General features: G+C 42.9%; 2 protein-coding genes across 4 annotated transcripts; both read right to left on the reverse strand.

The window, feature by feature from the left end:
- Positions 1 to 317: 317 nt before the first annotated feature.
- On the reverse strand, positions 318 to 11,045 carry gopc (golgi-associated PDZ and coiled-coil motif containing). 2 transcript variants are annotated; one of them, XM_084001016.1, is made up of 9 exons: positions 10,478 to 11,045; positions 8,720 to 8,884; positions 8,123 to 8,146; positions 6,030 to 6,205; positions 4,864 to 5,029; positions 4,687 to 4,782; positions 3,475 to 3,639; positions 3,089 to 3,254; positions 318 to 2,252 (listed from the first exon to the last, which is right to left on the reverse strand). In XM_084001016.1, exons 1-9 carry the CDS (start codon positions 10,736 to 10,738, stop codon positions 2,137 to 2,139), a joined length of 1,335 nt encoding a protein of 444 aa, XP_083857142.1. In that variant the 5' UTR covers positions 10,739 to 11,045; the 3' UTR covers positions 318 to 2,136. The 2 variants fall into 2 exon arrangements, with proteins under 2 accessions (XP_083857142.1, XP_083857143.1); XM_084001017.1 differs by lacking the exon at positions 8,123 to 8,146.
- A 1,040-nt stretch (positions 11,046 to 12,085) lies between these two features.
- LOC311007470 (xaa-Arg dipeptidase-like) lies at positions 12,086 to 16,291 on the reverse strand. Of its 2 annotated transcripts, none has more exons than XM_084000665.1 (7): positions 15,706 to 16,291; positions 14,246 to 14,394; positions 13,900 to 14,042; positions 13,660 to 13,814; positions 12,751 to 12,886; positions 12,404 to 12,511; positions 12,086 to 12,315 (listed from the first exon to the last, which is right to left on the reverse strand). In XM_084000665.1, the coding sequence occupies exons 1-7, from the start codon at positions 16,153 to 16,155 to the stop codon at positions 12,149 to 12,151; spliced, it is 1,308 nt and encodes a 435-aa protein (XP_083856791.1). In that variant the 5' UTR covers positions 16,156 to 16,291; the 3' UTR covers positions 12,086 to 12,148. The 2 variants fall into 2 exon arrangements, with proteins under 2 accessions (XP_083856791.1, XP_083856790.1); XM_084000664.1 differs by having other exon boundaries at positions 15,700 to 16,291.
- Positions 16,292 to 16,617: the final 326 nt, after the last annotated feature.

Here is a 16,617-nt window from a genome sequence, read left to right on the forward strand (position 1 = left end):
GATCTATTTTTGCCTATACATTGCTTATTAACACATTTTACAATGGGGGTCCGATATGAACATTTGATATTGTTTGATACAACTTCTAACAGAAGCACACCCTGGTCTCGGAGGGCATCCAGCCTCCAGGTCTAGATGACACTTAAGTGTTTGGACTGTGTCACATTTAGTTGCAGGTCTAGTCTAAATTCTGATTTATTTTCTCTGCGGTGTGTTTTCTGGGTGAAGACATCTTTAAGACACACTCCAGACGAATTACAAACAAACCAAATTGAAAACAAACTTTATTTAAAGGCTAAATAAATTGTTTAGCTTGAATACAATACTTATAAAGATGCACATCATATACTGTATGTGAAGAGTTGAGAGACACAAACCAAGCGCCGAAGGGATCGGAGTAAGAAAAGCAAGTAAAGAGACTGACGGTGTGAATTTCGGAAGGTCACAGAGTCATAACTGAGAGGCTTCCACTTCCTCGTTCTCCTCCGGGTCAGAAAACACTCGCAGGTTGCCGTGGTGCCAACAGAAACAGGACCCGGGCGCAATAAAATATTCAGCTGGATATCCTCTCATTAAACAGTACACTGGTGAGGCTGGTGTCAGGGAGGGGTTCGTTTACCTCTTGCTTACAGAGCACTTTGCAAGTTGTTGTGTTTTACTGCATAATACTGTGAGGTGTTCCTGACAAAATACAGTGTGTTACATGAGATCATAATGTGGCACAATAAAAAAATACACTAACAAAGTATACAGCAATACACACAAGTTTAAGAAATACCCCATTATTAAAAATGATTGTATTCATTTACATTATATCATACAAGTGTCACTGTGGCCCACTCCGGTATATTCAACCTACAGGACATGCCAAAAGCTGTTAGTGATGGGACAAGGCTAAAGAAAAGAAACCTCCTCCACCCTCCAAACAGGAGTCAACACCAGGACCAGGATTTGAGGTCAGCCACTGGAATAATTACAGCGTCCCCAAGGACTTTCACTGTCAGGTGCTGAATGTTGTACGACGTGCTTATTCTCAGTATTTATAGACATGGCATCATCATCTTCATTCCTTGATTGCTTCGCTAAATGTGAGCACTGAACAGCATCATGATTTAACAGCTGGAACAAAATCTTAATTAATAGGATTCTGGTTATGATGTTAAATGTTTGAGGGAAAGATTGGACGACTCGCGCTGCCTCTAAAGACAGACTCCACTGCAGTAGGATGCTGATACTGTTCTCCTTTTCACAGCCAAATCTCTCAAAGGGTAAATGCTGTGACCAGGGGATGAACTACATCATCAGGAAGTGTTTTTTTTTTTTTTTTTTTTTTACATTTTATGGATACCCAAAGAGATTCAACATCCCTCTTTCAGGCTTTAGTGTTTTTCTTCATGTGTTCGATCCTGACACATGATTCAACAGAAAACCTGCATGTATTAAAATGAATCGTGATGACAGGTGAGATTTTATAGCATTTTTTCATTAGATGTTTATTTGACTTTAGAGCGCCTCGTCTGAATGTGAATGAACAGCCTTATTATTATTATTATTATTATTATTATTATTATAATTATTGAGCAGTCACTAAAGATATTTTCCTGGCCTCTCCTGGGTTCCCTACAGAACAATGCCCTCTGGTCATAAAGTTGTCAAAATGAAATTAATAACTATACAAACAGAAGCAAAAACACTCATCAAGTGTCTCCCTGAAAGACATTTTCAACTGGAACCCCCCTCCCACCCCCGATGTCTCCGAGCCTCCAGGACAGTGTCCGCTCTTCTCATATAAGCTCTTCTTCTGTCAATTCCCATCAGTAATTTCATAAAATATCACAGAGAAAACTCACACACTGTTCAGTAACACTCACTCGTCTACATATCTTACACCTCTGGCTCTTCAGACATGTATTTTACCCCATGAAATTGCCACATGCCCAGGCTAACCTAACCAACCCCCCCCCACCCAATCCCACCAACCCAGTGCTCCAAGAGGAAGAAGGGAAAACAGACACTTTCTGTTCATTTTCTCTTGTTCCTGGGCTTCTCAGAGAGAGAATTATTTGATTCAGTTCTTTGAGAGGGATTTCTCGTTCAGTCCTCGCGTCATCTCTCCGAATAAGAACGACTGAGCCTCTAGAGGGAGCATTCGGTCTCAGGGGGCTTTGAAGGGGTTTCCTCTGAAGGGGTCTCACTGGAGAGCCCAGTGTCTCCATTCTCTGGCCCATTGCTCAGTGTCATCTTCTCCAGAGCTGCAGGGTGGACACAGATTTATAAGTTACATGTTGTCATATATGTAGTGTGTAACAGTCATGTAAGTGGGTGAGAGACTTTCTGTAAGTACTGATATAGAGAAGAGCAGCATTAAAGGGATAGTTCAACATTTTGGCAAATTGGCCCATTGCAATAATAGCTATAGTCATAGCAGTAGGTTTAGGGTTAGGGTTCCATTAGCCTCCGTAGCATAGCTCTGAGCAGCTCGCGGCTCTACTCCGCCGTTCTAAAAATATCTTGCACCGACAAACAAAGGTAACGAACCTACTCCTAAAACTATAGGGATTATGGCAATGGGCCAATTTGCCAAAATGTTATCTAACTATCCCTTTAACATCTTACTTCTTCTGTTGTGAAGATGTGACAAACACAAACTATAGAAATAGAAGTGGAAAGGAGGACATTATTCTTAAGCTTCCTATAGAAGGAAAATTGGGAGAAAAAAAGAGATTTCCACCCAACAGCTGTCTACACTGCTAATGCATGCAGGGTTGTGCGCAGATAGGCTGGAGCCAATTAGAGCAGGCATAGGGCCGGACAGGTCGCCAGTCTATCACAGCATCAACATATGCGGACAAAAATGCACACACACTCAAATTCACACCTACAGGCAATTTGGAGTCACCAATCAACCTAGTGTGTGCATGCTTTCGGACTGTAGGGGGAAGCTGAAGAACGTGACAATCCACACGGGGGAGAACACGCAAACCCCATGCAGAGAGGCCAGAAAGGAGAGTTCAGGCACTATAGAGAACCTTCTATTGATCTGTGTGCAGCTAATCAGTGGTCAAAACCAGTGTTGATGAGAACCTACCCTGCAGAGATGCTGTGCTGTTGCTCGGCGGCGCCGTGCTGCTGTCATCCAGTTCGTCCAGGTAGAGTCGGTAGCGGTGGCCGCTGTCGTCTTCATATTCCACATTCTCATCATCGCTGTCCACCTCTGGAGCCACGTACACCACTTCAAACTCGATCTGTCCTCGCTGACACCAGACACAAAATGAGCACGTTAGAACTGCTTTCAGGTCACATCTGCTGATCCTGTCATGTAGAATATGAACCATTTATTGTCCATTTATTGTCTGTTGTGTCCATGAGAATGAGACATGTGGACAACCTGACAACAATAAACCGCAGAGGCATGAAAACAGCATGGTGGTGGGTGTGTGTGTGTGTGAGTGTGTTTGTGGTGGCCGGTGTTACCTGCTGGGACAGAATGGTGACGGCTTCTTTGTGTTTGGCGTCCCGCAGGTTGATGCTGTTGACGGCGAGGATGGCGTCTCCGACATGCAGACCTCCACATCTGTCTGCAGGCTGACTCGGGTGGATCTCTGAGATGAGAATGGGAACGCCATGCTCCTTCCCGCCCTGATCAGAACACACACAAGATTTAAGACCTGACTCGGCTCATGTGGACGAGCGCTCCTACTCTCAGGCAAACGTGTGTGTGTGTGTGTGTGTGTGTGTGTGTGTGTGTGTGTGTGTGAGAGAGAGGCTTCTGTTCATCTGACTTCATCCCAATGTTCAGACACAATCAGATCCTTCAGAGAGTGAGCGTCTGAGACACAGCGTCTTTGTCTTCCAGCAGCATCCGATCCCACTAAAGTTTTGTATCACACATTCCTCCGACTGTTATTAGCTCTGCTGTGGTTTAAGTCGTTGCCATAGTTACAAAGAATGCAGGACCATGTCTACGTAAAAGTCTGGGGGTGTTGTAATGACATTTCTTTTGCTCTGAATGTGTTTTATTATTTTAATATGATGATGCAAAGTGTTAGAGTATGAAAAGCACTATAAAATAAAAGATATTATAGACACAAAATGTTCTGTAAATGTATTTTAAACAGTGAACTACTTTCTCTGTAACGATGTAGAAGAGTATTAGCGTCCTGAGCATGCATTCATGGTCCCCCACCCACACCATCATACATCCACAATACCTGCTTATGTGACGACGGAAAACTGATAAAATCCAAATTGACAATTTTTTGTGTCTTTAGGAATTTATGATATTTAAGCACATACAATTTATTGTAAGTACAAATATTTGTTACTATTTACTTCATCAAGGATATTACCTGAGAAAAAAACATGGAATGTCTTTAGAGACATAATGACTGAAAGTTTTGCCCCTTGACTGTCACCTTTTCCAAAGACTTGCTCTTTTTGACAACCCAATGTGGGCTTGCGAGTGGAAATAAATGGAGATGAGGAGGAAGGGTTGTCTCCCTGGGACTGGTACTAGGCTCACGTTAAAAAGGGAGACCGGTCCTATCGGAGCTAATGTGAGATGTTAGACCACGAGTTCATTCCCTACTTCCTCACCATCCTTTGACCTGCAACAGTGCAGTTTTTAGAACAGATCTCAGGTCTAATTTAAAGAGGCCGTCACAGAAAAAAAACAACAGGACTCACTGTAATCGAGATCCCCAGTCCCTCGTGGTCGTCCTTGACCAGCACCACCTTCCTGATGGGGCCTACTCCCTGGGTTTTCTTCAACATGTCCGGGTCCTGTAATGACACTAACACGTTAAAATCTGAAGGCCTGGATAAAAGATCCCAACAGTTTCAGCTATCTAGTTTCACACTCACATGCCCCACAGGGGAGGGGAGGGGCTTCTTGGGATCGTTGCGACCTCTACATGCCCGGATAACGGTCTTATGGCGGTGAAGGTGAATCTCAGCCTCCAGCTGGTTCCACAGCTTGTCGTGTGCTGGCCCTTTCATGTCACGGCCAAGTAACTGGATCTGCTGCACCCTGGGGGACAAGCAAATTCTTGGTTAAGGTGGTCCACTTTTTTTTAAAGCATTTCCAAGAATTTCCATGATAACACAACAAGTCAAACAAGACTTGATGTTTATAGATGTTTTCTTTATCTTTTTTGCCCTGATTTAATCCTTTAAAATTCTTTTTAAGCTTTGGTAACACTTTATTTGACACCTATCTCTATAACGCATTATAACCATACTTATAATGAGTTATAATAATGTGTAATACTGTCACTCATAAATGATCATAATGCTTTAGATCAATAATCATAACACACTATAAAGCATTTTATCATGACTTATAAGGTCAGGTATTATAATACGTTACAATTGTTCATAACTCACTGATAATGCCCACATCGATAATGCATTATAAATATAGTTATAATGTGTTATAATTGGCTTGTAAACATGTATAACTATCATTATAAACACTCGTAAATTATCATAAGGCTTTATAACAATAAGCATAACACATCATAGAGCATTATAATTCTATTATAATACTTTATAAGACCTTATAAAATACTCTACTCCACACAAAATGGCGAAATACACTTCTTGAATCTTGAAGACCTTGGCCCCATTTACCTGTCATGAAATGATTCAAATATCCACAGCCATTCAGGTTTTATGCGTGTGAGTACGTGCATAACATGAGTAGTGAGTACTCATAATTAATTAGTAATCCCACAGTGTGGGATATGTGGGGGTATGGTGATATCTACGCTCCCATAGAGAGAGCTGATAATATGAGTGAATGCTCTCTGATGAATCTCTTTGGTTTTGGTCCAGACCAAGAAATCATTTGTAATTACGTCATTTCAAACTACCAATGTGTGCTCTGAAGAGAGTACAGTGTAGACGGTATAGAGGCTGGAGTTGCTTCTGTGACAGCAAGTGTACAATGTGTGCATGACTCCACTGTGTTATTGTTTTCTCTTAGTGTGAACGTTGATCCTACATGTGTCGTGGGCTCCGGCTCTCACCTGCCAGCCAGTTCTTTGTCCAGGTATTTGGCAGCCAGTCTGGCGCCGTACACTTCAGCCTGCAGTACTGCCATGTGCCTGCGGAGGGCCTCATTTTCTTTCTTAAATAGCCTCATCTCCGCCTCCAGCCTGGCCTCTGATAGTTTCTCCTTCTTACTGGCCTGAAGCTCCTGTTCCTAGAACAAGAACATCCCACGTGAACATCGCACACAACAATCACCACAAGGAAAACAATAAGAAGAGGCGGTTTTCACGCCACTCATAACTTCTTGATGTACTGTATGCACTCTAATCTTACCAGACAACTTTCAGTTACACATCATTAATGGTACCAGAATGTTTCCTGAGATTTTAATGTATTTTCCCATGAACATGACTCTAAGAAACAGCAGCAACTGAAACAGTTATGTCACTATAACAGCTGCTACTCAGGGTCTGTGATATTTACAAACACATAGGAAACACAGTCACACTCTTACTGGGCTGACAGATACATTACTGGAAAAGGGAACTCATTTGTTGAGAACTGAATTAATTTCTCAAATAAACCCCGGCTCAGGTTCAATCTAGTTGCTAATTCTAATTAAAGATTAATGTGTTAGGCATCTGTTTAAGCTGGATTTAAGGTTTGTAGCCAGTGAGAAGTGGAACTAGCAGTAAAAACAACAAATTGTTTAAAACATGCAGCAGGCACAGAGCAACATTAGTCCAGTATCCACTCCCTTTAAAGCTCTGAGTTTGGTCTTCACCACCTGCACTGTCTATTTGCTGTTCAGGCAGCACTAAAACCTGGGCTGTAAAACCAAATACCCAACCCTACACTTGATCGATTGCCAGTTCACAGTGTGTATGAATAGCAAACAAGTGTGTGTGAGGTTAGTTCCTGGTACTGTGGACAGCACAGTGTGTTATTTTGAATGAGAAAAGTCACTGTTTCCCAGCAGCAGGACATCTCAGAAGCAGATTGAAACAGAAACTACCTGCTTATACCATGTTTCCACACTGTCCATCCAAAAATATTATAATAATATAATATATCACTGCATGGATGATTATGTTTCAGCTGGCAACAACTGATGCAGTCTCATTTCTTAAACAGCCATGTCAGAAGAAACATCCTGTGGTCGTGGAAAATATGTTAATCTGTTTCAGAAGGGTCAAATTATTGGCATCAAGCAAATTAAACATCTAAGGAGATTACTGAGACTAAAATTGGGTTAAGAACTGTCCAACACATTATTAAAAACTGGAAGGATAGTGGGGAAACATCTTCTTCAAGGAAGAAATGTGGTCCAATGTGACCACAGAGTCCAGACCTTAACCCCATTGAGAATCTTTGAAAAATTAACGCATCTCTGGATGGAAATACATGTCGTGACATTGCAGAAGCTTATCGAAATGATGCCACACAAATGCATTTCGTAATCAAAGCTAAAGGCGGCCCAACGAAATATGAGAGTGTATGACGTTTTTTTTTGGACGGGCAGTGTGTATATCACATGCACTTACGGAGCACACATATAGACACAGTGGAGAAAGAGCGAACTGCCAGCCACCCTGCCACCTGGCCAAACGGGTCTGTTGTGTCTCAATCTCAGGTACCTGTAAAATGTTTGAGGCTCAGTATGAGACACTGACTGTGTGTTTCAGGGCTGCAGGTCACTCTCTCATCCAAGAGTGCAGCATAAACCACTGTTTTCTGTTTTAACAGAACTGTGAACCTGGACCAGGGAACATGGGCTCGGACAAAGTCTGAGAAAACCCGTCTATTGTCCCAAATCGTTAATGACGGGACACTTGCTAACTTCTGACATTCCTGTGTCCTTCCACCACCAATTAAATTACATATATTTATATGTAATTTAATGCTAATTATATTTCAAAATTTTAACAACCCTGCGACGGCAAAACACACACATGCACACACAGCCTAAATGTGCCCATAAGCGCTTTTGGGAAGTTGACGCAAATATCGTAAATATAATCCACAGACTGTCTCGGCTCACCGCTCTTATGCTAAGTAACGTGCAGCTACACACTCTAAAGTAACTCCAACCTATTTTCTGCAGGAACACACCCATGCACAAACTTACCATCTCATCCACTGTTGGTGCAGGCTTTAGGGGAGAAGAGGTAGAGGAAGAGCAGAGAGAGGGAAGCAATTAGAGAAATTCAGCCAACAGAGACTGTGAGTAAGTGAACCGTTCAATACTCTCAAGCAATGTGAACTTCAGAACAGGAAAAACTGTAAAACATTGGAAGCAGTGGGAAAGCAGAAGGTGGGAGCAGCAAAGCAGCAGCAGCATCCAAGAAGGACTATGTTTTTAATGATCTGAATTACTTTTAATAATAATAATAATAATAATAATAATAATAATAATAATAATAATAATAATAATAATAATAATAATGATGATGGTGTGTTGGTGCTATTATAATGCTGTTATACCACTGCTACCAGTGTGAATAAAGTTGGTTTCATTTGAACAGAATAGAAGAGTGCTCCGGTCTGGTTCATCTTCATCATCTCAAAACTGTTCTCCTTCAGCTCCCCAGCATCACACTTTGACGATATCAGTATTAAACTGCAGCCACACATTACACTGCAGGACAGAAGACATTTTGCGCAAAACAACATCATCATCATCATCATCACCCCCCCCCCCCCCCCCCCCCCCAACCCCACCTACCAGTCTGTCCTTGATGGTGTCAGAGTCCTCAGTCTGGCCCTGCTTGGCGTGAAGTTGCAACTGCAGAGCGTGAAGCTGCAGCAGCTGGTCGTGGAGCTCCCGTTCCACCGCCGCCCGCTCGGCCTTGGCCTCGGTCAGCTCAGAGCGCAGGTCTACAAGCTGAGCCTGGGGAGGAGGGACAGCAGAGTTAAAGATGCCATTTTTCTCACAATTTATAATATTATAATATGTCAATAATCCGAATGAAGATTAATTTCCTCATAGTTATATTTTCGAGTGTGTGTGGAGAGCTTTGTTTGGGATGTACTTGAGCATGTACAAGGGGTGGTGCAATAAACATTCCTGCAAGTGGTGTCACACCATTCCTCCGGCCTACAGTTAGAAGTAATGCGCCAAGATAATTAATTACCAATTAGCCAGAAGCAAAAACAGAAGCAGCCCTTCGTGCCCAGTTCTCACTGCCTGTGCAGTTCAACCTTAAAGCACCAGATTTGTACAGAGTATTAAATCTACACATTTGAAATAGCCAAAAAACCACCATAGATACATTTTTAAATTTGCCAAAACACCATGGACATGTTAGCGACACCGACGGTACCCTAATTTCCATATCTCAATTGTAGATTGTTGGTGTTGTGCTTGTGACCTTGTGCGACAGCAGGTGGTTGCTTAAGAGATCTGAGGATGCCTTTTTGATGGGCCTGCTGATTATGATAGCTTTGTTCCTTTGTTGTGATTTATTGTGTTGTCCAAGTCCTTGAGCAGCCCAGGAACAACGCAAAGGACTGTAGAACTACCTTCTGGCCTGACTGTCCTCTAATCCCAAACCTGCTGTATCTCACCTTCTGCCACCAGAAAAAACAATCATTTGACATTTGCTTTGCTTCCCGATCTGTTTTTGTATTTGTTTTGCATCTTGTTCCATATCCACATTCATAATAAGCTAATATCCCAGGCTCTAAAAGGTGAGCACCACGTGCTGGTGTTTGATATCTTAATCTATTGGTTAAAAAGGTGGTTTGGGGAAGTTTGAAACATAAAGCTGAAAAGAGGCTTACAATAATCTTAACAAGAAAAAATAAAAGCATGAATAATGCTCTCCATCTCAGCCATGGTCACCGATACAATCCTGTGGTGAAGGTCTGGTCCTACACATAGACTGTAAAAAGAAGGTCCTACACGATCATGTGCCAGCATCAGTGCGATCAGGCACTGGTGATGCTGGCACAGAGACCAGCATCAGCTCCAGCCAATCACAGAGCGAGCAGAAGTGACAGCGTTAATAGGAAACCAGCCAAATACAGTGACACGTAATGAAGATAAACAGGCCCAACCAGTTCATGTTAGCAAAATACTCACTTAGGAACGATTTATGGATTGAGATTCAGAATGAAAATAAAGAAAACAAGACGTTTGCTTTGTGATAATGTTGAAATGTTTCATTTTTGAAAAGATTTTTTAAAAAGGTAAGATTGAAAGATAAGCTGTAATTGATTGTCTCGCGATATCGTGACGAGATAAAGTGAACGATATTATGGAATGAGAAGTGGAATGTTGAGATGAGTTTAAAGCTAACTGGAATAAACTGAACGGTTGTCATGTCGACGACACCACCGCAGTGACAGTCCACGGAGATTTAAGGATGAGTTTGACAGCTACAGCTACAGTATGAACACAGTTTGCACGATGTGTCGCAGGAACATCCCCATCAATCAGTCAGTGAAGTCATGACGGCTCTGTGGTGACAGTTAAACTCACCTCCAGTTTGTGGTTGAGCTGGAAAACCGTCTGGGTTTTGTGACACAGCTGAGCGAAGCAGGAGCTCAGGCTGGTCATCTTCTGTCGACCCTCGTACGTGATGTCGACCTGATCCGGGTCTATCTCTCCGAGCAGCAGATCCACGTCCACGAAGGCCTTGTCGAACTCTTTCTCCAGCACCTCCAGCCAGCGGAACATGGACATACCGGGGCCGAGGCCCGAGCTGTGGCCCGCCGGGGAGCATCCAGCCGAGGCGGACATGGCTAAATTACAACCAACAGCGCAGATTTGACGCTAGCGTTAGCTCCCGAGCTAGCCTGGATGGTGAGTAAGTACCGTCAGGTAGTGGACCCGGCCTCTCCGCTGCTGACGGCTGGGGGAAACAACCGAGGAGAGTTGGCTGCCTGTCGGGTTGGCGGTCAGGAGTGTGACACACTGCGTATCTAATTCCAGTGGAAAACACAGTGACCAGGAAGTCCAACATTAGACTCCCGGCTAACTGAGGCAGCAGCTACTCCAGTCTGACTGACTGCGGGGGAGAGAGGAGGTGGGGGAGAGCGGAGCCGCTGCTGCTGCTTCTTCTCCGCTCGTCGTCCTCGGAGCTTCCGACGCTGCTGGCTGTGTTACTGCCCCCCAGTGGCACAACAACCACAACACACTACTCACACTGGTGGCACTAGGCCATGGATGTATTGCACTCATGGATGTATTATGATTGCACGACTAGGCTTTATGCACAACTCCACTACTTCCTGAACAAGCTCTTTTATTTCCTGTCTTACATTATTGGACAAGCTGATTAATCCAGGTGTGTCTGACCATTGTGACTACTCAGACACACCTGGATTAATCAGTTTGTCCAATAATGTAAGACAGGAAATAAAGGAGCTTGTTTAAGTTCAGGAAGTAGTAGAGTTGCATAAATTAAAATTATATCCAAATTAATAATAATAGTAATAATGTTAACAACAATAACAATATGGACTAATTGTAATATAATTAGGGTTAATCGATGTCAAATGAGAAACCCGCGAGACAGCAAAATAAATTCAGTAATTAATTATTTATATTTATTTGTATTTTATTTACACACAATGAAAAAATATCAATGAACACTACCAGTCAAAATGTTCACCTTCTCATTCAATGTCTTTCTTTATTTCTATTACTTTCTGCATTGTAGATTCATACTGAAGACATCAAAGGTTGAAAGAACTATATGGAATTATGTAGTAAACACAAAACTATTAATTAAAACAATCTGGCACCTGACCTAAACCCAACTGAGATGGTTTGGGATGAGTTAACTTGGACCACAGAGTTAAGGCAAAACAGCCAACAAGTGCTCAACACCCCTGGGAACTCCTTCAAGACTGTTGGAAAACCGTTCCAGGTGATGACCTCATGAAGCTGATGAGAGAATGTCAAAGGTGTGCAAAGCTGTCATCAAATCAGAAGGTGGCTACTTCGAAGAATGTAAAATATAAAACATATTGTGCTTTGTTTAACACTTTTTTTGTTTACTACATGTCTTCAGTATGAATTTGCAATGTAGAAAGTAATACAAAAATAAAGGAAAACCATTGAATGAGAGGTGTATCATATATTATATATAATTGTGTCTCACTCAAAGGATCAACACAAGAGGTAGACAAAGTTTTTAGTGAATTGTCAGCTGCCTGTGTGTTCTCCTGTCGCCATGCTGTCGTCCTTCAGTTTGGCCTCAGTGAACTCCTGCTTCACCCTCTGCAGCAGGTCTGGACGCAGCAGCACGTCCAGCGCCGTCATGGCCAGAGCCTTTGCTGTCCGCAGGGTGAAGTACTGGGCTTCGTCACTACCTGGAACAACCAAATCAATATCAGTGCATAACAATGTAAGTATGTATGCATGTATATGTCTGAGAGAGAGTGGATGGGTGGTACATACCAGCAGCAGCAGTATATTCCTCCGTATGGTTAAGTGCATTAGAGCCAATGTAGAAGTACGGGTGGATGCCAGGTACTACAAAGGTCACGTTGCCGAAGTCTGTGGAGCCTGAGGAGCAGAGAGGGAAGATGGTTGTTGGTCAGAGGTCACTGATCATCCCTGTATTTAAAACTTTAATAAACACTTTCAGAACAATCCTCATTTGCATTTCTTAAAGTTTAAACATAAAGAACCTTAGATAATGAATGTGTGTGGCTTCGCCCTCTCCTACATATTTTTATCAGCTATTCATGTCTTCCTGCTTCCTCCCAGCACTGACACTGTCTGTGCATTGCAGAGACACATACCCGACTCATTCTTGAGGACGTCTTCATCTATGGTGAAGTCCATCCCCAAAGCCTTTCCATTTCTCTCATACAGCTCCTCCAGAGTGGCGATGCGCAGCATGTTGTCAAATGTATTTCTTGCAAACTCTACTTGTACCTAAAATGCAGATAGTTTGATGGGACATAAAGCTATAGGATAGAAGGACAGTGCTACAAGACCTTTGAATAAAACCAGGCATTGTTTATTCCTACAGTATGTCCATAGCAGCTCACCTGAACTGTAATGTATGATAAACACACACAATTACCAAAGAAATCATCTGTTTTCCTGTTAATCAGTGGTTCCCAAGCTTTCCTAACTCATGACCCAATAGAAATTCTTATTTTTCTTATCAGATAGGACAGAGTGGTTCATCCAGCCACGTCATCCCTGGGAACAAGCAACATCCTCCAAGGACATGAGTCAACGCTGAAGCTGCAGTTTCTCTAGTGACGACTAGAGTGGTTGAGTTTCCAACAGTGAATAAGTCCCCATAGACTTCCATGTTAAAATGTCCATGTTTTTATACACATGTTGAGGGTGTGGTGAGCATGGACACACACTGAACTAGGAGTTAGGGGTGGAGATTGGGGGTCACTGCTCTAAAACTCCAATGGGGTCAAAATGTATACCCCCTGATGCAGCGATTATGTTTAGTTTAAGTTGCAGATGAGCTTATCCTGTTCTAAATTACAGGAAAGAGCCACAGAAAAACACCTGTAGCATTAAAATATCTTGGTGGAACCTCAAGGTTTACAATGTTTTGTTGGCGATGACAATAAAGCTCTAATCTATTCTAAAATCTATAGTGCTAGAACCACAGACACTGTGGCAGGTAGCTGTGGATGTTTCATGGTTCATGTTAATGTCAATACCACGCGCTCTCTTACCTCACAGCCAGTTGCCACGGCAGCTGATCGAAAGCACCTCTCAGCTTTAGCCTTCAGGACAGGAAGCTCGGAGCGCGACGGGGTCCTCAGGTAGTACTCCAGCTCAGTGTAGGCAGGGATGATGTTTGGCTTCACTCCACCATGCTTTATGATACCTGAACAACAACATTGACTGAATGCCAGCTCTCTAAACACCTGACGGCAACACGTGAGCAGCACAGAGGATCATCAGCTGTTCACCATGGACTCTCCAGTCAGGCTTCATCTGCTGTCTGAGCACAGACAGGTTGTTGTAGCACAGCACCGCAGCATCCAGTGCATTGACTCCCTCCCAGGGGTAGGCTGAGGCATGAGAGGCCTTACCATGGTACTTTATAGTTACGCTGGAAAACATGAGATGAACACACTTAACCCTCTCTGGAGCATCAGAAACGTGACATAAGAAATCAGACAAGGGAGAAGAAGCACTGCTGATCCAGTGCTGCACAAGTTGAATATAGTTCATTACCTAATAATACATGTTGTAATCTGGGAAAGAGATAAAGAGAGAAGAGGGACAGGAAAAGTGTGCTGTGGTAAAACTTACTCATGCTCAGCCACACAGGGCAGATATGTGGCGTCCTCCTTTGATGGATGAGCCATAAACACCACATCTACACCATCAAAGGCTCCCTCCCTCAACATGTCAATTTTACCTCCACCGTCTTCCTCGGCTGGAGTGCCCAGCACCGTCACCTGTGGAGATAAGACCAAGGACACCTGATGGATCACAGCTGCACAACATTTGACATTTGAACACCAGGTGGTATGCAGTTTGCAAAACAGCACACCAGCGGATGCACTTCATGGTTTTAACATGGATAACACTTATATGAGAATGTTTTAAAGTCTGCACAAGGATTACAGGTATCACCCTTAACAACATCTCAGACCAGTATAAGGCAATAGGGCCCTAGCAAAGGCTCACAGGATCTTGTCTGACCCGACCCACCCGTTGTTGTTTTTTTAGGAATTCTCACTATTTCCTTCAGATCGTAGATTCACTTTGCCGAGGTGTGAAACCGACTGCTACAAAGACTGTTTGACCCCTGCTGTAATAGCTTTTTGTGAATTCCTTTTGATGTATCCCACTGTATGAGTATTTATTTATTTATATTAGTATATTTTGTGTTTCTGCAGGGTCTGTATGTGTGCTTGACTGTGTTGACCACTTGCTTCGCAGAAAATTGCCCCTTTGAGGATAATAAAGATCGATTGAACATTGAACATTTGTCATGAGCTGAGTGAAAGAGCTCAGGCTGAATTAGAGAAAGAGACTTGTGTAGGCAAAAGTAAGATGAGACACTCACAAAACCTCTGGGAACTAACCAATGTGTCTGTTGATTTGACTCAAATGATTAAAAATGACAACATCATTATCCTAAAGCTCCATATTTTACACTCTCCTGTGAAAGTGCCCATGTATAAGAAGATATTTTTATAGGTTTAAGACACAAAAACCATCTGAGTGTAGTATAACATGTCCTGAGCCAATCAGAGGAGAGGCTCAGGTGGAGGGATGGCAGTGTGTGTAATTTAGTGTTTGCACTTGGAGTGTTTTGGGAGCCACAAACAAAATCCTGTTCAGGGCCACCAAAATGCTAGGGCCGGCCCTGCTGCACAGCAAAAGGATTCTGGCTTTGATCCCCACACCTGGGGCTAGATCTGGATCCAGTTTGCATGTCCTCCCTGTGTCTGACTTGGTTCTCAGAACACACCATGTTACCTGCTGACTGTAAAGTTTGTCTCTTTGTGTTGGTTACCCAGTGTTTGCTGGGATTGTCTCACTCAAAAACTATAAAACTAAAATCTTTCGTCAAAATATAGAATCATTGTATCCTTTGTTAGGAGCTGGTGGCTGCTGTTCTATCTACTGGTCAAAACAAACCCAAACTACCACAAGACTGCATAGACAGGACCAAACAATTTTGTAATGTTGGAGGAACTTTGGTTTAATGACAAAACATTTGAACAGTGCAACATGTTGTGTAATTGTCCTACCTGCACCTGGATGGGGGAGTTCTGTGCCTTCTCCAGGACCGCTTTGAGCCCCAGGGCTGCAGCAGCTCCTACCTCGGCTATCAGGTTGTGTCCACATGCATGTCCGATACCTGGCAGGGCATCGTACTCGCACAGGAAACCCACTTTGACCACGTCTCCCTGCTCGCTGCCTCCGGACCGCCAGGTGGCTCGAAACGCTGTGTCTAGTTTGAAGTGGCTGTCGACCTTCCAGCCTCCCCCCTGACTGAAAAACTCCACAAGTCTGTCGTGAGCCTTCCTCTCCTCGTATGCCAGCTCTGGATGGCTCCATATATCCTGACTGAGGCTGAGCAGCTTTGCTTTGGCTTCATCTATACAGCAGCCGACTCTGTGTTTTAGTTCCGCCAGCAGCTCTGCTCTGTCACACATCATCCATTCACAATCTAAGTGCAGGAAGCAATAATGTTCTATAATCATAGGTTTCTACTCACAGTGACAGTAGTTGTCCCTTTGAAGCCAGCGTCTTGCAGACTCACTATCAGGTTACAGTAAACTGCCCCACTATGGGGCCTAAAATTGGAGTAACCTAGTTTCAAAATGGAAACACACAACACAGCATACCAACAGTGTGTGTGAGAGAGGGAGAGAGAGAGAGAGTGAATGTGGAATTCTCTCCGAGCTGTTTAAAGCCACAGTCAACTTAACATAGTATGTACATTAAACTTCTGACTTCGATCAAAGTCATTTAAATTTCACTAAATAATTCTCTCCCTCATTATTCTTCATTATTTTACAAATAAAAAAACTGTGTGTATTGCAACTAAGCTGCAATGTAGTGAGTAGCAATTTATAGTCCTCATCATGTGAAATAAGAGCAAAATGAATCAAAACGACGTGTTACATGAGCTTTATTTAACTCTGCTACTAAGATTTTTTTTA

The sequence above is a fragment of the Trachurus trachurus genome (assembly GCF_905171665.1).
Source record: "Trachurus trachurus genome assembly, chromosome: 24".
Taxonomy (NCBI): domain Eukaryota; kingdom Metazoa; phylum Chordata; class Actinopteri; order Carangiformes; family Carangidae; genus Trachurus; species Trachurus trachurus.